At 37.4% G+C, this 21,873-nt stretch overlaps 1 protein-coding gene across 3 annotated transcripts in view; it reads left to right on the top strand.

The window, feature by feature from the left end:
* The window catches only part of NBEAL1 (neurobeachin like 1), a 70,934-nt gene that overhangs the window by 44,351 nt on the left and 4,710 nt on the right, over positions 1 to 21,873 (top strand). For all 3 annotated transcript variants that reach the window (XM_086897508.1, XM_086897507.1, XM_086897506.1), the window contains 26 exons: positions 783 to 1,364; positions 1,922 to 2,097; positions 2,442 to 2,595; positions 3,861 to 3,989; positions 4,267 to 4,572; positions 4,683 to 4,832; positions 5,758 to 5,915; positions 6,381 to 6,505; positions 7,330 to 7,456; positions 8,532 to 8,680; positions 9,517 to 9,650; positions 10,373 to 10,474; positions 11,602 to 11,697; positions 11,807 to 11,931; positions 13,186 to 13,326; positions 13,423 to 13,553; positions 14,544 to 14,653; positions 15,210 to 15,327; positions 16,026 to 16,123; positions 16,431 to 16,547; positions 17,044 to 17,133; positions 18,226 to 18,335; positions 18,890 to 19,062; positions 19,501 to 19,595; positions 20,412 to 20,528; positions 21,224 to 21,385. In XM_086897508.1, coding sequence (XP_086753634.1) covers positions 783 to 1,364; positions 1,922 to 2,097; positions 2,442 to 2,595; positions 3,861 to 3,989; positions 4,267 to 4,572; positions 4,683 to 4,832; positions 5,758 to 5,915; positions 6,381 to 6,505; positions 7,330 to 7,456; positions 8,532 to 8,680; positions 9,517 to 9,650; positions 10,373 to 10,474; positions 11,602 to 11,697; positions 11,807 to 11,931; positions 13,186 to 13,326; positions 13,423 to 13,553; positions 14,544 to 14,653; positions 15,210 to 15,327; positions 16,026 to 16,123; positions 16,431 to 16,547; positions 17,044 to 17,133; positions 18,226 to 18,335; positions 18,890 to 19,062; positions 19,501 to 19,595; positions 20,412 to 20,528; positions 21,224 to 21,385 — 3,975 coding nt within the window. The remainder of the gene's footprint in view (positions 1 to 782; positions 1,365 to 1,921; positions 2,098 to 2,441; positions 2,596 to 3,860; positions 3,990 to 4,266; positions 4,573 to 4,682; positions 4,833 to 5,757; positions 5,916 to 6,380; positions 6,506 to 7,329; positions 7,457 to 8,531; positions 8,681 to 9,516; positions 9,651 to 10,372; positions 10,475 to 11,601; positions 11,698 to 11,806; positions 11,932 to 13,185; positions 13,327 to 13,422; positions 13,554 to 14,543; positions 14,654 to 15,209; positions 15,328 to 16,025; positions 16,124 to 16,430; positions 16,548 to 17,043; positions 17,134 to 18,225; positions 18,336 to 18,889; positions 19,063 to 19,500; positions 19,596 to 20,411; positions 20,529 to 21,223; positions 21,386 to 21,873) is intronic.

The following is a 21,873-nucleotide window of genomic DNA, read 5'->3' as shown; positions in this document are numbered from 1 at the left end:
TGGAATACTGTTCTTCAAGCCTTTAAACTGTACAGTGTGATAACTAAATTATTTCTTTAAAACACAGTGGCAGTATTGTTACTGTTTTCTTTAGCAGTGATTTATTTTAAAAATTTAACCCATCTGTCACTGTTGAATTTTGTGTACTCAAGTACTTTAAAAAGCCAAAACAAAAAGTGAAGCTTGCATCATGATTCTCAAATAGCTTATATTTTCTACAGGTTTGAGATAGTAGGCTCCTTGAATTACTGACTTTTCTCTAAGCTCTTATCAGTGGAATTAGTACTGCATGTAGCTGTGAGACACCTTATAGTCTATTAAATTTTCCCAAAATGAAGAAGTGAAACTATAATGTACCCTATCAGTAAGCTATTAATACTGCAATTTTTTTAATTTTATCTATTTAATAGTTGCTAATCAAGCATATTTTCTAGTCGAGAATTTTTTTAGACTATGGGTGAATGGGATTGTTTATTGAGATAACTGGCTGTTGAAGGAATTGTTGCAGAAGAGTTGCTGAAATATAGGAACTTACCAATATGCTTTGATAGCTGCTTTCCTCCCCCACTCCTGAGAATTTTTAACTTTTTTCCTTCATTTTTCTACAAGGAAAATTTATTTTGTGGCTGGTTTGCTTCTTATTAGCCGGTTATGGCTCTTTCTATAAGGTTGTAAGAAAAGTAAAGAAGTTGTAAGACTGTTAAATGTTTAATTGAAAAGCCAGATGGATGCAGTTACAAGCTAAAATTAATATGTAGATATGGGATATCTTCTATCCTTAGGTTTTGCACCTTTTGCATTCCCAACTGGATGCAGCACAACAGATTTCTCAGCAGCTGGGCTGGCAGGACACTTTGGTTAGGCTGTTCCTGAAAGAAAACTCAGAGGTCCGCATTGGCTTTAAGGAGAGCAGGACTGATTCCTCCAGGGAAGAGGGAAAAAAGCCTCCTGCTGAAGAGCTTCAGAATCATCAAGCTGATAAGACAGAGAAGGAGAAAGCTGGCAGCTTTGCATCAGTTAATGGTCTGTTTGACCAGTGGAGTTTAGAAGACAACAAATCCCTGGACGTCCCTTCCCATTTCTCTGTTATGCCGCTGGAAGAAGCATCTGCAGCAGAGATGTCTTTTAGTTCGGAGGGCCGAGAGGAATTGTGGCACAGTAATCCTTCACATTTGAGTTTAGATTTGTCCAGTGTTGACTCTTATGAACTGGCTGATGTTGGGAATCAGATGACAGACAGCCAGCCCAGCACTCCCTCACCCACAGAGAGCACAAAGCCCTTCTCCAGGCAGCCCGACAAAGAGCTGGGTGTAACGAATGATGTGGGCTTCACTGCTGAGCTTTCTCTGTTTGAAAACCAAGGAGTGAGTAACTATGTGACTGGTTTCTCCAACTGTTGGAAATTTCTTTTTGTTCTTTGAATCTCCTTAATGAATGGTTATTACTTTTTTTTGTCCCTCCTATCACCCAACAGAAAAGCGAACAATATGGCTCTTTTATAATGAATCGGGGTACTTCCTTTCGTAATGTGTCTTGTTTTTTGATTGTCTAGTTGGGATAGCTTTGGTGTTAAAAAAAAGACCCAAACAAACAAACAAACCAACCTCCCTTCCCAACCACAAGAAACCACAGAAAAACCCCTGCAAACTCTCCCTGCCTCTATATTTAAACATCCTTTATCATCCAGAGGAGGCATGGAGCAGACATGCTGTGAAAAAATCAAGGATTGCTGAAGGCAGCTTGTTTTGTATCATACAAGAAAGCCATAGTCTCTTATATTTGTGTTTTTGTGAGCTTTTCAATTGGGCTTTAGACTGCAGAGTTTCAAATGTTGAGACATCAAAGCATAGTGACTGTGATAAGAAATGTTTTGAAGATTTTCTATACTATAAGGGCTTTAAATATTTCACTTCTTTTGTAGGGGAGTGATAATGAGCTCATACAGTTACTTACAGACATCCTACTGTGTATAATGTGGAAAGGTATTGAAAAATCTGATGATGATGCTTGGATTGAGAGAGGACAGGTGTTCTCTGCTCTCACCAAACTGGGGATGTCTAACGAGTTGCTGCGGCCTTCTGATGAAATAAAACTCAAGTGAGTGTACAGTTCATCCCTTTTGAGGATAAACAGTAGTGAGGTACATGAGTGATGCTGGGAAGGGCTGGGTGTTTCCTAACAAGGTGTACTTTTCTCTGCTGTCTCTTCATATACTGTTAGAAATATATTCCAGTACGTATTTAGGAGTGTCTTGTGGCCAGAAGGTTTTAAAACTATCACTGTTTTCATGAGTCTCTCAATCGCTTTTATCCCATTGGCTTATCAAGAAGATGGCAGTTATGTAACTGCAGACTAAGAGATTCAATTAAATACTTAATTGGATTTTTTAAAAGCCACTTAGAATGTGTAATACTTACTTAGGAATTTTGTTTTCCATGCAGCTTGCTGGAGAAGATGTTAGAATGGTCAGTGACTGATAATAGAGATTCAAAAGCTCTCCCTACACATGCTGAAAATGCCTTCAAGCTCTTGCTAATTGTACAAGGTTTCCTGCAGGCAGAAGGACTAATTAATTCAAATTTATGGACAGAAAAGGTACAGTAACTGCAAAATGGAAATACTGTATATGGGCTGAAATGGTAACAAGAAAGCTGTTTGGACACTGTCACCCTTCTAGTCATATGTTTTTAAACCACAGATATTACAGATTAAGGATTTATAGTGGAATGGATTAGAGTGCCTCTTCATGAATAAAAATGTGACTATTTACCACAGGGAATATAGTTAATTTTGCAAATTAAATAGGCATGTTAGTGGTACTCTTTACTCAGAATCTAGGTTTCTTCAGACTGGAGAAATATTTACAAAATGTAAAAGCTAATGAAACAGCAGCAGTTGTATCCTAAGCAGATTTTGCACTGTTTATCAGCATTTATGACTCTCTAGGAGTCCTGACTGAAAGACCAGCCAAAACTCTGCTCTTGGTTGTGAGTTGGGAATTGTCACTTCTGGATTTGAACCCATATTAGCATTTCAACACCTATAATTTATCTCACCATTTATGTAATCTCTGGCAGTCATCATGCTTCCTTCACAGTCAGAGATGTCATTGCTTTTCAGTTTTTCTAAGCAAAAGGAGAGAGAGATTATATGGAAACCATCCTTATTTCACTAGAAATCCTTAAAAAATATTTTTTAAGGCTACTTTCTTTAAGAAAAAAGTGCAATGTTAAGAGTCATTAGCAGAGTAATTCCTAGGCTGTTCTCTAAAATGCTTATAAGTAAACATAGCTTAAAGCTTTAAATTTCTTGTTTTAAGAAAGTTTTCTCTTCTTAAAAGCTTTGCCTTCTATTGGGAAACCTAATTAGAAATGAGAGCTGAACTTTGGAGCAATGAAAGTTGTACTTCTTGCCAACTCTGAATTGAAAATAACAGTACTTTCATAAATTATCCTCTACTGTGCCCAGGGAGAATTTAAAGTACTGTAATATCCTAAACAGGATATTTCAGTCAGAATGATTTTACATTTGAGTAATTTGTTAGAGAACATATCAAGGTGTATTAGTTTTAAACAAACCCATATGCATAGGGAAATGTGCAGTTTGCCTTGGGAATATCCACATTTTTCAAGGCTTATCATCACTTTTGCTGTATAAAAACTGACAGAAAGAAGAACCTCCTAGGGTGACTCTCTCCCTGTACACACACACACACACACCCCTATCACATATATATGTATACACATATATCTTCAGCTCTTTGAAATTATTGTGTCTCCAGCTAGAGTAGTTACTGTTACTTTTATTTCCATTTATTTTATTTATTTTAATTTTATGCCATTTTTTTGTTTCTGCAATAGCTCTTGGAAGAACTAGTGACTCTCATGGATAGCCTGTCAGTCTGGTACTCTGATGGCCTAGAAGCAATTAGGCTTTCACAGGTGCAAGTCCAGCTGCTCCTTGGATTCATTGCACAAGACAATTTACAGGTTTGTTGCAAATTCTTTAAGGGCATATTTGATGTAACTGTTGTGGGTTATGGGAGAGCTGCTCATACCAGTGAGCAGACCTGTGGCAGTCCTTCATCCTTCTGTTGGGAGGATGTTTTATTGGTTCTTGCATTTTGCAGATTTACTCTATAGTCCTGTCAGTGTGCACCTCCAGAGCACAAGAAAGGGGGCTTCTGTTGGAGGATGGGAATATGCAGGCAGGAGTGGCAGGAAAATCAAGGAGAATCACATTAATTTTTGCTGTTTGTTTTTGTAGGTCTGTGCTATGGCAGCAGCCAAACTAAACACCCTCCTTCAGACCAAAGTAATTGAGAGCCAGCCTGAAGCATGTTACCTCCTGGGGAAGTTGGAAGGCATTTTGAGTAGGTCAATTGAAGAGAAGACAGAAACTTATTCATTTTTGATTCCTCTTGTTCGGACACTGGTATCCAAGATATATGAACTTCTCTTTATGAACCTGCACCTTCCTTCATTGCCTCCTACCAATGGCAGCCCATCTTTCTTTGAGGACTTTCAAGAATACTGCAGATCTGACGAGTGGCAAGTTTATATTGACAGATATGTAAGTATTAAATTATTTTTGTATCATTTCCTCCCTCTTTTCAGCCTTGAAAGCGGAGGAATACATTCAGAAATCATATGGTACTTTTTATTTTGCTTTGGTGAAAACAGATTATTCCAAATATGAAGCAATACGAAGAGAATTCATTCAGACATGATAATGAGCAGATGGCACTTTATTGGAAAGATTGTTACGAAGCATTTATGGTGAACATGCACAAGCGAGACCGGGAAAGAGGAGAAAGTAAACTTAAATTTCAGGTAAGGTTTTCAGTGACTGCAAGGTTCTCTTAAAAGAGCTCTCTCAAGAGTTGCCTTCTAAAAGATGGAGAAAATTAATTCTAGAATGATCCAGTTCAAGTAATTATAAACATGTTAATTGTATTAAGATTTTATGGGCAGTGGGACTATAGGCACTTCTAGGATATGCTTTCTAATTCTACTTTGTCCATTAGGAGTCTTATGTGCAATCCAAGTTATTTCAGTACAGTAGGCCTTCCTTTTCTTTCAGCAAGGTAGAAATATGCTCAGCCATAAGCTGCATCTTCTTTTACTCTGATTTGTGTTTTGAATTATTAAAACTTGTTTTCCATTATGAGCTGTTTGTTTGGGTTTTTTTCTTTAACCCTATTTCAATACAATTAAAACATTCAAAACAGTGAACAGTTCTTATTTAATGTGTGGAAAAGTTGCTTCTAAACTGACCTTTCTATGTAAGGTCCAGACTGAGTTTCAGCATTAGAGCTAACTGGTAATTACAGGAAATACCATAGCAAAGTTACATGACTTTTTGCATTTTTAATAACAATACTTGTAGGTCTATTTTACTCAACTAGCTAAAGGAAAAATACAGTGAGAGTCGCATTCTAGAATACCAGAATTTAAGAAAAAGCCCACCTATTATAGTAGGATTTCTAATACTGACTGCTTTTCTGATGATGGAAAAATTGCTTTAGTGTGGATTCATCATTGATAAGGCTTTCTTCTCATGTTTAATCAAAGTCTGGCACTATTTCTTCTAGGTCTAAGCTTTTAAAAATGTCTCACCTAAGTATTACCTTAAAATTTCAGAATGTTTTATTGCTAAATGTTTCCCATTTCTTCTTGTTTTATGAGAATTATTGGAAAGCTGTTTTCTAAGGTCAGAGTTAATTCAGTGCTAGATCTGTTTGCAATGGTCTTTCAGGAGCACTTTGTGGAACCATTCAGCAGAAAGGCTCGGCAGGAAAATCTACGGTACAACAGTATGCTAAAACAGCTTAGCAGTCAACACACAGCCACACTGAGACAGTGGAGAGCAGCCCAGCTTTACTTGTTCTCTGAGCGTGGGCCTTGGGCTGAAAGGTGAGACTGGAGTTCTTAAACTGTGTATGATACGTAAAAGGAATTTGCTCACATGACTGTTTCATGTGGTTAAAACCAGGTCAGATTGACTGCAATAACCAGGCTTGAGATGTATGGTCTCGACAGGACAAGAGAAAATGGCCTTGAGTTGTGTCATGGAAGGTTCTTACTAGAAAGTAATTTTGGGGTGATTGTGGTGGTGGTAGATTGTCAGTTGGACTTGATGATATTGAACATCTCTTCCAACCTTGCTAATTCTGTGAAAATAAATACTATTTACAAAATAAAGAGTGATGATCAGAATTGCAATGTGAAACAAAAGCAATAAACTGCATTTTAATATTTTATTTTTTACAATGTGCAAGTGGATGACAAGTATTTTTCTAAATATGCACTCTTTTGTAATCCATTCATTCCTGCAGGTCTTTATTCAGATTGTTTTTATGAATATTCTTTTTTTCCTAGGAAACAGCGTCCTGTTCACTGGAAACTTTCAAATGTGGAAAACTTTTCACGTATGAGACTAAAACTAGTGCAGAATTACAACTTCAACTCTCATCAGGATGCTAGTGACCTGAGAGATAATTTAGGTAAAGTTTAGGTGAACTTGTGTTCTTGCCAAAGAAAGATACCCACTTTCCTCTTTTTATTTAATAAGTAGTATAAGCTAGATACTTAAATCTTGATTTTTCTTTATTTCATCTGAAGTAAAATCTATAATATGAGAGTGGTTCTTTGACCTGAAGCAGGATCTTCCCACTGAGTAGAATTCTTTTGCTCTGCTTCATTGAAATGTGGGGCTTTGTTGCGCAATTAATAAAAGTTAACTTCTCTGTTTTAAACTAAGTCATACAACTTTCTTGTATGAGATTATTTCTTCATGAAAGAAGCAAAGAGGTCAAAGTAAGCAGTGTTTGTTCAAAGTCTTTCAGAATTTGTGACTAAAATGTGTAGATATGAAGTGCTTCGTTTCAGAAATGTGCCAAACAGCTGAGTTAGGGGTGTAACTGTTAAGTTTGGTGTATTGGACATCAAGGCTCAAGCAATAAAAAAAACCCAAAACACTCTTGTAAATCCACATAACCAAAAAGCAAATGCAGTACATTTCTGTTAAATCTGCATGCTTTAGCAATGTCTGGAAAAATACTGTGAAATATTTTATTCTAAGTGTCCACATCAGAATTCAATTTAAATTTTTCTTAGGTATTGTGTTCCCTTTCTACTGTCACAATTTTCATTGTAGCTCAAGGACTGTTTTTAGTGTTCTGCTTAATTACAAAAATATTTAAGAAGTCTGGTTGCTTCTTACTTGGTTAAAACTAACATTCAGCTGTAGAAGATAGGCTTAGGAGGACAGATTTCCAAGAGGATTGTAGTAGAAAAAGTTCTGAGCTGTTATGTGTATTTATGCTAGGTGTGCACCAGACACAGCCCTCTAGTGAATCTCTGCTTCTGGAGGTGGTGAAGCAGGTGAAAGTGAGTGACTTGGAAGATGATGTTCTGGAACTACCAGAAGAAGACACAGCAGCCAGTTCCAACTTGTAAGTAGAACAGGATAAACAACTTTCATTTGTTTGTGTGCTAGGGATAAGGAGCAAGAAACAACTTCGGGAGTTGAATAGCATCCAAAGCTTAGTTTCTTTCTTTATCTGGCCTTAACAACTCAGTCCAGGGCAGTTTTGATCAGCAAAGGTACTGTTGGATTTATCATTATCACCACTGATAATGGTATCACCTATCCCTTGCCCCAGGGAAAAGAAGGCAGAGCAGATGTTTGTGAGAGTCCATTAGTGATTCACTGCTCGCAGGTGGGCTGAAGCTACAGAATTGCTGAGACTTTTCTCCTATGTATATTGATTATAATTCTCAAGAGGCAATCTGCCCTGTAAGGACATGGACCAGACTGGAACTGTCTCATGTCCATAGTTGCCATGGTCATTCACTCCATTCTCAGCTGAAAGTTTGTGTGGTTGGAATTTAAGTGCTGGAGTGCCTTGTTTTCAAATATTCCAGAGGGAAGGCCTGCTGTGCTTCCTTCATGTCACTTGTGTGACTGCAACCAAAAAAACGGGCAGCAGAGAGAGAGCAGGGAAAGGGGAGTTGAGGTAGGATAGCAAATGCTTTGCTTCAGTGATTGGACATGTCATGTTGTGCGTGCATCTGTGTGTGTCAGTGCTCTTAAGTGGCACTCTGAGTGGTACTGATACATTTTGTACTTTAAAGGTTATTAAATGCTTGCTGTAGATTAGAGCAAAATAAACCTGAAGATCATTTTAGTCACATGAACTGGAACTTAGCTCCCCTCTGGGCCAGAGAACTTAACCACCAAACAATTAAATAAGAAAGGGAAATGCTGATGTTTTTGTACTTCAGATGAGGTCAAGTCCATTGTGCCTGAGACCAAAATACCAAGACTGAAGAGCAGTGCTATGAAATTATGTTTGTGGTCTGGTCTGAAATACCCAAGACTGCTGATGAAAGTGCTTTTATATAATTGTTTATGTTGTAGTTTTCATGCCATTCAGATTTGATTTTTTTCTGAACTGTATTCTTACAAAGGACCTAAGCAACAGTATAATCTACCCAACCCTGTAAAACTTAGTGGTGTTTTTGCAGGGATGAGAAGGATGAGGAAAGTCAGAAAGAAAAGCTAATACTGTCTGAAGACTGTGAACTCATTACAGTAATTGATGTGATACCAGGCAGGCTGGAGGTCACTACCCAGCACATCTATTTCTTTGATGGTAGCATTGAGAAAGAGGAAGGTAAGTATGATCAATATCTCTTTATTTTCAGTGCAGTTCAGCATTCTGCTTTTAGTATGCTGAGTTTATGTTTTGAAAATGAGTGTCAAAGTAATTGTAAAGACACAAGTTGTTGTTCTGTAGTTAAAATTAATATTGCACTTGATGGTTAGTGGCTGACTGATCCCTTCAGAATCAGCAATCTGGAACTGTACTTTCTGAGCTGGTAAATTGATTAACTATTCTTAATATTACTTAAAAATAGCTTACCAAAAAACCTGCTCATTGAAAAAAAAGTTACTACCTCTAATTTGCTTTGTAAATGGCACCTCTCTGTTCTCCCTGACAAATAATATTTTACTCATGCATTGATTAAATAGTAGTAGTATGTAAGCATTAATCATCTATATTAATTTAGAGAACTTTAATAGAACATACGCATCTGGCTGTGAAAACACTGAAGTGAAATGTTAGACAAATAATAGTAAAGTTTTCCAAATCAGTATACCAAAATATTCAGCATCTGGGAAATATAAACATAAGTTTGTTTGAGCCTGTTTAAAAAAGCAGAAGGGCTTGATTTGTACTTTCTGTCAACAGAATATATTTATAAGCCCTTAATCAGAAAGCAAAAGCAAGTTCTACATTCCATCAGGTATTTCTTCCTTCATTTCTTTCAGCACAACACTATCTGAAGGTAATATTTTCCTAGCAAAATGGTTAATCAAGTCAGCTGTAAGACTTTGCCTTTTTAGGAATAACTCTGGGGTGATATGAGCTGGTACTGCACTGTGTCTATATGAAAAGGGTTTTTTTTAATATATATTCCAACTCAGTAAACAGAGTGTTCCTCCTAGGGGTAGGTTTTGATTTCAAATGGCACCTTTCTCAAATTCGAGAGATCCATTTGCGTCGGTACAACCTGAGGAGGTCAGCTTTGGAGATCTTCCTTACGGATCAAACCAACTACTTCCTCAACTTCAATAAGGAGGTATGGGTTTCCTAAATTTCATGGATTTATACAATAAGCACAAGGTTAATTTTATGATCAGTGATTGTGTTTGAGTCTGGTGCCTTTCTTGATACTGTAACACTAATAGCAAAAGGGTTGCTTTAAGTAGTCATCATGAAAAACCAGACTGCAATCTGGCATCTAGAAACTGATTAATTGTGAAAAGATAGATAAAACAAGATTCTCCTTTTTCCTCTCTCTCTCTCTCTCTCTCTCTCTCTCTCTGTTATACAGAATGATTATTTAACTAAAATCACAACAGTAGTAATCAAAATGTTTTGAAGCCCATATTTTTAAAGATGGAACAAATTAATTACAAATCAAAGGGGACTTCCTTTTTTACAACAACATTGGAAATCATTGGTATTTCATGGTTAAGGAGTACTGAACATTTTTCCCCTCTGGGTAATATCAGTGATCCTTTTTATCCCTAGGGGTCCTTAGGGACTAAGATAAATTTCAGAATTTAGGGTGAGTTACATCCTAGTAGGTCAGTTTATGAACAGCTCTTAGAAATGTGTGGTTTGGTTTTGATGTGACGGATGTCACATCCATCCATGTCCAAATGTTTTAAACAGCAAGAGATCAAAATGCATTAAAATGTAACTGTGTCCTATTTATTTCACATTTTAATTAGCAGATTAGTTACTTGTTGGCTTCAGTCTCCAGAGCATTGCTTTATTAGTGCTGTTTTCTAACAGGTACGAAACAAAGTATATAGTCGGATATTGTCACTGCGTTCTCCAAACATTTCTGGGACCAGATCGCCACAGGAACTTTTCAAAGCGTCAGGTTTGATGCAGGTACAAGACCTCAGCTAAATGGTCTAAAGAATAATTCTGCTTTTTGAAGGAGTCCCCCAGTGTTAAGATGGCAGCTGGCAACTTCTGTACCCTCAGCCTGGCCCCTGCACTTTCACGTGCATATTTTGAGGATGTTTTGGTTTGTGTTTACAGTCAGGCAAATGGGTGTAGCCAGGCTCTGTTGATGTGGTTGACAGGCATTTTAACATGAACATAAAACATGGCAGATTTACTTCTGGTTTTAGTCTATGATCTTGAGCGCTGTTTTGAAGCTTCTTTCGCTAGATGTGCAAATAATTATCCCTGCTATCTTTTCATGATGGAGCTTTCAACAAAACCCACATGAAGATTAAGTGGGCATTAGTAATATTGGTAAAAAAGGAAAATGTCAAAATGTCCCTATTACCATAAACACAGATAAATTTTTAAATATAGTAAATATATTTTTATCTTCAATCTCTTTATGCCAAAATTGTTTTCTCTGAGGGAGAAAGTTTTACAAAGAACTTTAAAATATTGGAAATACTTTGATTGTTGTTTTCCTAACAATCAAAACTATAAAGGCGTATGTTTACACAGAAAAAACCATCATTTGTCATGACACATCTCCATCACTCTATAGACAAATACTGAGCTCTTCTGGACACAGCTATGTCTGCTCTTTGGTTCAGAATACAACAATGGAGCAAACAAAGGTGCACAGACAATTTGGTTTAAACCTGTACTTAACCTGTACTGTTAATCAATGGGAGACAAATTTATAAATAAATTTTGATCGTAGCACTCTAATGAATTTCAAACTTCTGTTCTCCATTTTATCAGTACGTGCATAGTTACCTTCTTTTAGTTCTCTTATTTCCTGTTTTTCTTTTCCTTTTTACCAAGGTTGCTAATTGTCTGCTGCTCTGTATTTGGAACAGTACTATCACAAATTAGAACCAGATTTCAATGAAATATAGATAGCACAATCACTGAATCAAAGAGAAAATAAACTTTATTATGAGAAATCAGGACTTGCATACAATGTTTGTGGTCTTGTGCCTTTCATTTGCCAGTGCTGTCCTCTGGCAGATAGATACTGACAAAATGTGTAATTTGCAATAATTGTATCTTTCTTTGTCTTTCAGAAATGGGTGAATAGAGAAATATCCAACTTTGACTACCTTATTCAGCTGAATACCATGGCAGGACGAACTTACAATGACCTTGCTCAATATCCTGTGGTAATTAAAAAGTTAATTTTTAAATTTTTGCCAAAGGTATGTGTTTTTTCTGTTTTGAAAAATGTATTTTTAATCCCTATCTGATGTTTGGCTTACTTTTCTTTTTCAGTTTCCCTGGATCTTACGAGATTACACCTCAGAAGAACTGGACCTGAATAATCCTGCAGTATTTAGGGACCTGTCCAAACCCATAGGTGTGGTAAATGAGAAGAACGCTAAGACTGTGAAAGAGAAGTACGTATTTGAACACTTGGTTATATTTCTTTGTCGTTTTTGAGCCTCTAGGCTTATAATACATTTAAAAAATATAGTTGTGACAGTGAAATTTTTGGAGCTGGTTTTATGACATAACAGATGCTTTTGCAAATGTTGTTGGTTTGTTGTTCCTGCTGCATTCAGACTATTTTATGTGGCACTCAGTTATATGGGAGTGGAAGGACAAAACTTACTGTTGTAAATTTCTAGGTGTTTCTCAGTTGTGGAGATGAAAAACTGAAAGACTGTAGAAACAATTTAATGGCCCAGCAGCTTGGAAAGACATAACATGTCCCCTGTCTGCTTCAAGATAAGCAATGTGAAATCATACTACTGAGTTGAGCTGCCTGTGCTAAGAGGTAGCATTGATCCTAAATCAGTGCTTCATCTTTTTGGTAACATTGATCCTAAATCTGTGCTTCCTCTTTTTTTCAAGCATAGATTATTATCTTCAAAATAAAATCTGTCTCAAGTGACCTTTGGCAAGTCCTCTGTAGGTTCCAATGACAGGTACTTATACCCACACAGCAGTGTAGTAATCTTTCCTTGTTCGCTAGTCTGGGGAGTGAGTGTGTGATCGTACCAGACTGCAGTCAGGTGTCTTCCAAAACCTTCTGAAAACTTGGAATATAGAGAATTTCCTTTGAATGATTAGGCTCTATCCTGGCTGTGATTAAATGGGTTCTTTAGAAGCATGTTTAACTAGAATTTCTTTTACTAGCCTTGTGAGGCTGAGGAATGTATCAGCCAGATGGTGGCATGGTAGAGTGAGTTTGCTAGTAGAAAAGGAAAAGGGCATGAATGTGAAAAAGATCTCTCTTCTGCATCCTGCACAGTCAAAACACATTTCCTAAATCTTACAGGAAACCATCACAAGTCTATTCACTAGTAAATGTTCATTTTAGTGATAAGGGTTTTTTTGGTCTGTTGTATGAAGTCCTGTCTGCCCTTTGTCTAGTTTCTGACAGCTGATAGCAAGTGCCTAGGGAAGGGTATAACAGGCATGCAAAGTCTTCATCTGGTGTACATTTTTATCTTTCAGCAGTCTTTTTCTTAGGAATTTTCTAAGTAAGATTTGGAATCTTCACATTTGATAGAAAACAATGTATTTTTCTGTTATAGATTGTTGTGGTCATTTCTTTTGAATCTTTGGCTGGAATAAGCATAATCCACATGCAAATCAACTGTAATGCTCAATTATTTATAAAGGTTTAAAAAGATTTATTTTTTTAGATATGAGAATTTTGAGGATCCTCTTGGGATGATTGACAAATTTCACTATGGGACACATTACTCAAATGCTGCTGGTGTCATGCATTACCTCATTCGGGTAGAGCCTTTCACAACACTTCATATCCAGCTTCAGAGTGGCAGGTATGCTGAGCAAATAAAAGCAGCCCCTTCCTGCTTCTTCCTTGTCCTTTTACTGAGAGAATCATCAAAGACTGACCTGAGTTTTCTGATCCACAGATTTGACTGTGCTGACAGACAGTTCCACTCTATTCCTGCTACCTGGCAGGCACTCATGGACAACCCCAATGATGTCAAGGAACTTATCCCAGAGTTCTTCTACTTTCCGGAATTCCTGGAGAATCAAAATGGTAAACTGACTGCTAAGAATATTCTCACAGAAAACTGTTTCTGTATTCTTCAGAAAAGAATTGTTACAGCCATTTCTGAATGCTGAGGATCGCTTATATTAACGTTACGGTGTTACTGTAGATGTTAATCAGGAATCTGGCTTCAAACTGTTTAGTGAGGATACCAGTTGTGTTAAGCAGCAGCCTAAACATAGTTTAAAATTCAGGTTGTGAGCTTAAGGATGGCTAAGAATAGTGTTGTTTACCCAATGGAAAGTATCAGAGAAGCTCATTTGGATGTTTGAAAAAGTTAGTAATAGTTAATACTGATTAAATTCTTAGCAAAAGTTAAGAGATTAATTATAATTATTATAATGCTGATTGAAAAGAGTATCCTACATTCTGACATGAGACTCTTAGACATTTTTAAATTCACATTTATTGTTCAGTGATTTGTTTCTCTATCTTTGCACAATTTGAAAATGGACTTGTATGTTTGTGCTACTACAGTCTACTAGAGTTCTAAATTAGAAAAATTGGGAACTCCCAAGTCCCACTTTCAAGTCATTTAAGTATTTAGAGTTGTTTCAATGATAGCTGATTTCAGATTTAAAAGCCTTGATTTTATAAACATTTAAACTGCTAAGTAACTCCCTTCTTATGAATAACCTTACTGAAGTGTTTTGGACTCTTAATCCTGATATAGCAAATGCAGATGTGTTTACAGATGGATGTGTAAAAGATTAATACTACTTTTATGGTTAGGACTTTAGCTTTGAAATCATTTAGACGTTTTGGATAATTATTATCCTTTATAATTTTAAATCATAAACGTGCAGAAGAGAACTTAGCCTCCTATGTCAGTGGTAGGGTTATTAGGGATTTGCATTAAGAATTTTTCAATGTCCTTCTCTTGCATTGAGAAATGAATGATTTTTAATCTTTATTGAGAAATCAAGGTACTTGAAATACTTCGTAGCAACTCTAAAACTTTCCTGAATTATTCACCAGGTTTTAACTTGGGCCAGCTTCAAATGTCAAAAGAGGTGGTAAATGATGTTGTTCTGCCTAAGTGGGCCCACTCCCCAGAAGACTTTATTTATAAACACAGGAAGGCTCTGGTAAGATGTTTATATGTATGACATAATCATGAAGGAAGTGCACCTGCACATTGTGACTCTGGCTTAAATGTGAAACAAGTGGGAAACCAGAGTTGTGGTTGCATTTGACATTACAAGTACCATTAGAACTTCCAGTTAAAAGCTCTGTATGTTGATAAAATACTGAAAAGAGCATTTAATCTCTTAGGAATTTTGGGCACGACTTAGGCATTTGCTGTCCTAGGGGACAAAATGCAGAGGTAGGTGAGTAGGCTTCCCTTGCTATTTAAAGATGATTCTGTGTGGTGTTAGGGAGCTGGCAGGTTACCTTCCCTTGCACAGGTGCATTTCAATAGTGCACATCTCTTGTATCACTGTATTGATTTTCCCTCTTACCTGGCAGTTACTGCCTATAACACACAAGGATATTCTTATACTTCTGCCCTATACATTGCTAAATACCTAGTTTGTGGACAATCTTAATTTAGAAATGGAATTTTTCCCACAGAAAATAGTAAAAATTTCAAGATGGGAGCAGTAGTTCTCTTATTCTTACAAGAGCATTTTTTCCTTCTAGGAATCTGAGTATGTTTCTGCTCATCTTCATGAATGGATAGATTTGATTTTTGGCTACAAGCAGAGGGGACCAGCTGCAGTGGAGGCGCTTAATGTGTTCTATTATTGTACTTATGAAGGTACAAAGCAGTATGTTCTCCTGTCATTGTCATCAGGCTTGTGAGTTTTCATTATTAGAAGACACTTGATTTCTGAGAGTACCATTCAGTAGCATATGGTAAGGCAGCAGAGCTGTAGATGAAGTGTGGCAGCAAACCTTGTAATCAAAAAAAAAAGTATCTTTTTTTAAAAAAGGAGGGCTGTTACAGTTTCTTCTCTTTTTTAATTTTTTTATAAAAGTTGCTGTGTTTTCTTGTCACTTATTTGCTTGCTTAAAAGCATTTCTTTTTTCTTTTTTCTAAGCTTAAGGTTTCTTACACTTTAGAGTTCAGGCACATTGCTTAAAAGCAGCTAATAATAGAGACAAATTTAATCTGTTAATTTCAAAGCTAACTTTTGGATGGTTTTTGTGTGCTACTTGTTGCTTGTATTGAAGAATATTAAATTCATTTCATAAGACAAAGGCCTGCAATTCTTGTCCTAACAGGTACACTTAAAGTTCCACATGCAGAGTGGAGTTTTCAGATTGTATTTTAATTGGAGGCATTGTCTGGGGGCTTTTATGGGGACACAGAGTCATAATCCTGCAAGTAAATTAAGTTTTGGAGTGTTAGTTTCGTATTGGAATGTTAGACCATATTTGTTCTTAATAAATTGTTTGGCTTGTGTTCTTTTTTCCCCCCCACCCCTATTCTTTATCGTTCTGGTTGTGATCCAGGGGCTGTGGATTTGGATGCTTTAACAGATGAGAAAGAAAGGAAGGCTTTAGAAGGGATGATAAACAATTTTGGGCAAACTCCCTGTCAGCTGTTAAAGGTACTGCTCTTTTGCTCCCTCTCAACCAGACCTTTGTGATTAAATACAACTGACTTACTGGCTTCTCTAAATACAACTCTCTGATTAAATACAAGGACTTCGGAAAAAAACAATGATTTGTAATATTACCAACATTAGTCTTTGCCACATTACCAAGGAATCTATTTTCAAAATAAATTAATCTACTTCAAGAAGGGATATTAGCTATTTAAAACTGTTTTCCCAATAGGATTCTGAGTATCTCATGTGCACTGAACAAATTGATAAACTAGTCTAATTTGTTACTCCTTCAAATATTGCCTTCTAGGAGCCCCATCCACAAAGGCTGTCAGCAGAAGAGGTAGTGCAAAGACTAACTAAAAGTGATACCTCTACTTTGAATCTCTTCCAACACCTCACTGAGCTGAAGTCATTCTTCATAGAGGTAGATGTGTTACTTGAAATTGTTTAAAATCTAATCTGAAACTTGTGATGTACTTGAAACAAAAGGTCACAATCTAGATGAAAATAAACTTGCTTCCTATTTAGAGAAAATATTTTACAATGCAGTGTGTATTAAATGAGCTCTGTCTTTTTAGTTGGCTTCATAGAGGTTGAATCCTGTAATCTGCTGGCTGCTTGTGTGGGTGTTGTTTGAGTATTAGTTTAGTAACCACACTGAGAAAGCTGCAGACCTCACTGGTGATGTGTGAGGACTCAATGAACTTGGTAGTTAAAGTCCCTGATTGGGGTCAGGGTTTCATTTGCAGTGTTTGTGATGAAGCTTGCTTGCACAAACTGAATGGGTGTGTACCAATGCCTTAGGGTGCTCTACAGTTCTGACACGATTACAGAGTCTTTGGATCTTACTCTTTACAGGTTTTAGATTTATCCTTTAGCTTTTGGATATAATCAGATCAAACCCATGTCCTTTCTCCTAGGGAATTAGTGATGGTGTGCCCATTGTCAAAGCTGTTGTCCCCAGGAATCAGTCGCGTTCCTTTATTTCTCAGGGAAGCCCAGAGCTCTTGGTGAGTTGCATGTGTCAATACCGTTCTTAAACTGCAGGTAATCAAATGGGTACACTTTTTTTCATGCCATTTGTAGAGAAACATTTCCTAACTGTTCCTCTTGAAATGTCTTCCTTTAATCTACAACAAATGTCAGTTATAAGTTAAACATTCATCTTCCAAGGAGAAGCTAGGCTAATTTGTTGAATGGCATTTAAGAGCTGATGAGACATGACTGTAAATTGTAGTGAGGCATATTGTAAGTTGCCACTTGATCAATTTCCCTGCAACAACCAATTTGCTAATGCAATGCAGCCCAGATTGAAAATTGCAGCACTGAGTTATTAATGGTGTCATTGTTTGTCAATGCTTTCCAATCCATATATTAAACTGTACCATATCTGCTGCATGCACACTCCAAAGACCTGCACTGTTCTTAAAACTAACTCTTGCACTAACCCACATTCTTGTACTATGGCAGATACCAAATAACGAAAGGAGAACAGTGTATTTGCATCTGTATATGTGGCCTAGGCATTGGCCCCAGTGCAATACCTCTGTTTTGCAGGAAAGAGTATTCTGATATTTCAATTTTGTATGTCAAAATTATTGTCTTGGTTTAATGTGGTATATTCATAGGTTATTTGGACACGTCTAAAATTCTCCTTGTGTTTTTCATAAATATTTAATGAAAATAACCTTGAATATTTAGATTCCTTTGTTACTCCCTCAGAAATGAAACGGTAGTACAATGTTTGTTAAACTTTCTGTGTTAGTGTTTACTATTAACAATTAATATTCAGAGAAGAGAAGGAGCAACAGCTTAAACTAAATGGCTGACTTGTAATTAAATATTTGAGGGGGTTGGTTGGCTGTGATTTTCTAGCCAACTTTCATCCTTCCTACCCTGACTGTTCTAATGTGGTTCTGTGCACCACATGTGGATTAACTCATCTGAGTGGGAATTTTATTGATTTGTTTGTCTGGGGAGAGGTGCATGTGCTTTTCCTTTGTAGTAGGTTTTCAAGAAGCCTCTGCTGGACTTCATGCAAGCTCCATTAGCATCAAGGCAAGCAGAAAATAAACCTCATCATTTTCATCAAACTTTTTTAGGTAACAACAAGTCTGAACTGCGTTATTGGAACTCATGGTTGGCTGCCTTATGACAAGAATATTTCCAACTATTTCACATTCATCAAAGATACAACAGTGACAAATCCCAAGTAAGCAAATCTTGAGGAGGGGTACAGATGAATGCATCTAAAATAATGAAATGCAGTAATTGTTCAAAATCAGTGGGTTGTACTCTATTCACTGTCTGAGTTTTCACCTAAGAACGCATCTTCTGATGTTCAGTAGTATTACCTCTAATCTGTAATAGCATTCTAGTAGAGTTATGTAAGTAGCATTTCAGGCTTCATTCTTCAAGCTACTTGTAATTTTTCTCTAATTATCAGTCATGAAAACGCATTGGAATCTGAGATAGTCTTCATCCCTTCTTACACTCTAGTAATACATAGGTATATGTGGTGATTAGGGTTTTTTTGTTTTTAAGAATATTCCTTTTTGTCTTTAAGTTACATTATCCAATTGTGTAAAAGGCTGAAAAAATCTAAGATGAAATCTTGCTTCCAGTCACTGGTGGCAGTGAGAGTTTTGCCATGGATGTGGCCTCTTCTATAGATGGAATTCGTTACAGATTTTTAAAGACAGAGGAAGTGCAAAATCTGTGGATTTGAACCAAGATTACTGTTAACTGCTCATCATTTTCCTACAGAACACAGCGCAGCATGAGTGGCCCTTTTGCCCCAGGGCTGGAGATCACTTCCAAGCTGTTTGCAGTGTCCCATGACGCTAAGCTGCTCTTCAGTGGTGGGCACTGGGACAACAGCATCCGAGTGACATCCCTTACGAAGGGCAAACTGATGGGACAGCACATCAGGCACATGGGTCAGTCACTCTGTGTTGGGAAATGGAAAAGGTTTATGTGTGTTATTTGATGGTCTCAGAATATAGCCACGTCACTTGGGCACATAAGTGTAGCAGCTGGAAAGGAATGGCAGCATAAGAACAGAAGAACATTTGAACTATGATTATATGTAAATACTTGAGCATGGCTTTTCAGTCATTGGAGTGGTGCTTTGATGTAGTTTCAAAATAAGGCTTGCCTCCTATTTTTAGGTAGCAAAGCTGAATGTGTCAAGTGGGTACACTTGGCTGTATGATGATTTCATTATTTCATAGTGTCACCAGCCCTTATCACAGTGGAGTATTTCCTGCTGTCTGTGAAACAGGATACAGTGTGACAAAGTGTATCCACATTGTCAGTCTGTGGGAAATCAGTCTTAATTGCTCATGTGACAGCTTTGTCTTCTTTTCTTTATCTAGATATTGTGACCTGCTTGGCAATAGACCACTGTGGAATTCATTTAATTTCAGGCTCCAGAGATACTACCTGTATAATATGGCAAATAGTTCAGCAGGTGGGTTATTTAGACTTACTCAGAAGCAGTTTCTGGATGGTTTTTTTTCCGTCTGTTTTGCTATTATGTTTTATTGATTTCTTTTTAGGTTTGTAGGGAAGATAGTGCACTAAAATCAATTAGCTTAGTAATTTTACTCCCATTGTCTTCACTGAAATACTATACATATTAGTTACTGTATAGCTGAAGTGCACTATTTTAGAGGCTCTCTTAAAGATTTTATAGATTATTTTCAGGGCAGATAACTAAGAATTTTACGTTTCTAGGCAGTTGTTCACCCCTAGTAGCTGCATTTTAGCCTTACGTTTTCTGTGGTGGGTACTGATGACTACAGCAAAGACAGCACTATTTGCATTTGCACTGGTGTTTGAGAATTCTTTAATATTGGTCTCATGCTTTCACACAGTGAAAGTAATTGTGAAGCTAGTGCTTGATTCCAGGGTAAACTCTAAGAACTGGACAAGCCCAGATAAACAGGTGGAGAGTGAGTGTGTGGATGGGGTATATGAACAACAACTGTTAGGGCTGTTGTCCTTGCATTCCTGGACACTTGCAGGGATAGGAAGGAGTCAGCTAAGTAATATTGTCTCTCACACCCACACAGTAACTATATGTTTATTCATTCTTGGGATTTCAGTAAGTAACGTGCTGACATAAAGGGCAATACATTGGTATTGGAGTGGTGAGTTATGCCTTTGGCCTCTGTCAGATACACATCTCTGGTACTATACCAGATATATAAGATACCAGAAGTTCATTTTTTGTTTGTCCTTCAGCTGCAAGAGAATGTGTCATTGCACTTTTTGTTACTCTCAGGGAGGAGTGCCTGTAGGCCTGGCACCTAAGCCATTACAGATCCTCTATGGGCACACTGATGAAGTCTCGAGTGTTGGCATCAGCACTGAACTGGATATGGCAGTGTCAGGATCCAGGGTAAGCACCTTTCTACTTTTCCCTTTTTTTTTGCTTCTTCTCATCCAAACTCACACCATAGAAGGTGTTTGAAGTAGATGAAGAATAATACAAAAGAAAGTCACTCTTTCACGGTCTTGTTCTTCAGCCTTGCTTATCAAGATATGTGCCAGCCCCTTTGCTGTTGGCTTAAATCAGACTGTCTCAAACTGCTGTGCAGAGCATAGGCCTCACCTACTGTGTGGTGTTATTCTGCAGAGATGAGCTTTAATATGTGTGGACTTTCTTGGAGATTTTAAGCTTGTCATAGCAACAGTGTCTGATTGTTTCTTCCCTGGTGTATTAGCCCTGAAGGTTCTGTGCCATGGTATGGCACATGGTCTGCCTTACTGTACTGCACAGGCAGGCTGCAGAAGTCTGGCTCTGTACCCCATGTAATGCCTACTCATAAATGTCACCTGTGAAATGATTTGTGAAGTGATTTGCTGCCTATCCTCCCTCTTTCCCTACTTGCATTTGTTTTTTTCATATGCCTATAGTACATGGTCTTGAGGGGGAAGGGTTCTTTGTGCAGAGGTCCTAATGCTCAGAGGAGTCCTTATCTCCCATTAAGGACTGAAGTGCTTTCAAAGTATTTCCTGTATCCTCTGTATGTAAATACTGAGTGTTGTGATAACTCTCCTGAACATCAACTCCCCTAAATGTGGTTGCTGCAGGATGGCACTGTTATTGTCCGCACTATTCGGAAAGGTCAGTACGTGAGGACTCTGCGACCACCTTGTGAGAGTTCCCTCCTGCTGACTGTTCCCAATCTGGCTGTGTCCTGGGAAGGCCATGTCGTTGTCCACACCAGTGTGGAAGGAAAGACTACTCTCAAGGTACTTAAGTTTGTAGAAAACCTCTGTTTCTGTCACTGAGGATTTTAATCCTAAGTGTATCTAACTTTATCTCACTTCCTGTAATAATGAGGCTTTTTGAGCATGTAGTATCAGCTTTTGTATTTTTTTTTTAATTTTGCTAGCCAATTTGAGTGAAATTTGGTTAAAGGGTGACAGGTGTATTGTGCTCCTGTGAGTTTCATGAAAATCTCCAAACACCTGCAATGAAGATGTTCAAGCATACGCTGATGACTCTTTCAGGGAGAGCCACTTTGGACTGGAAAACTAGGGGAAACAAGTTCACTGTACACAGAAACAGAGGCTTATAAGGGGAGCAGTATGTTCTGGGTGCAAGATGCTCAGTGTCCACACAGTTTCTTAATTTGGGATTGGAGGTACAGCTATAAGGTCTGTGGAGCTGTGTAGTTGCTTTATTGATGGTAGAGCTGTTGAGATTTCTTTAAACATGCGAGATTTCTTGGAAAGCA

Source organism: Cyanistes caeruleus, chromosome 7 (genome assembly GCF_971803275.1).
Source record: "Cyanistes caeruleus chromosome 7, bCyaCae1.hap1.1, whole genome shotgun sequence".
Lineage (NCBI taxonomy): Eukaryota > Metazoa > Chordata > Aves > Passeriformes > Paridae > Cyanistes > Cyanistes caeruleus.
Note: the sequence above shows the minus strand (reverse complement) of the source record. Positions and strands in the feature narration are given on the sequence as shown.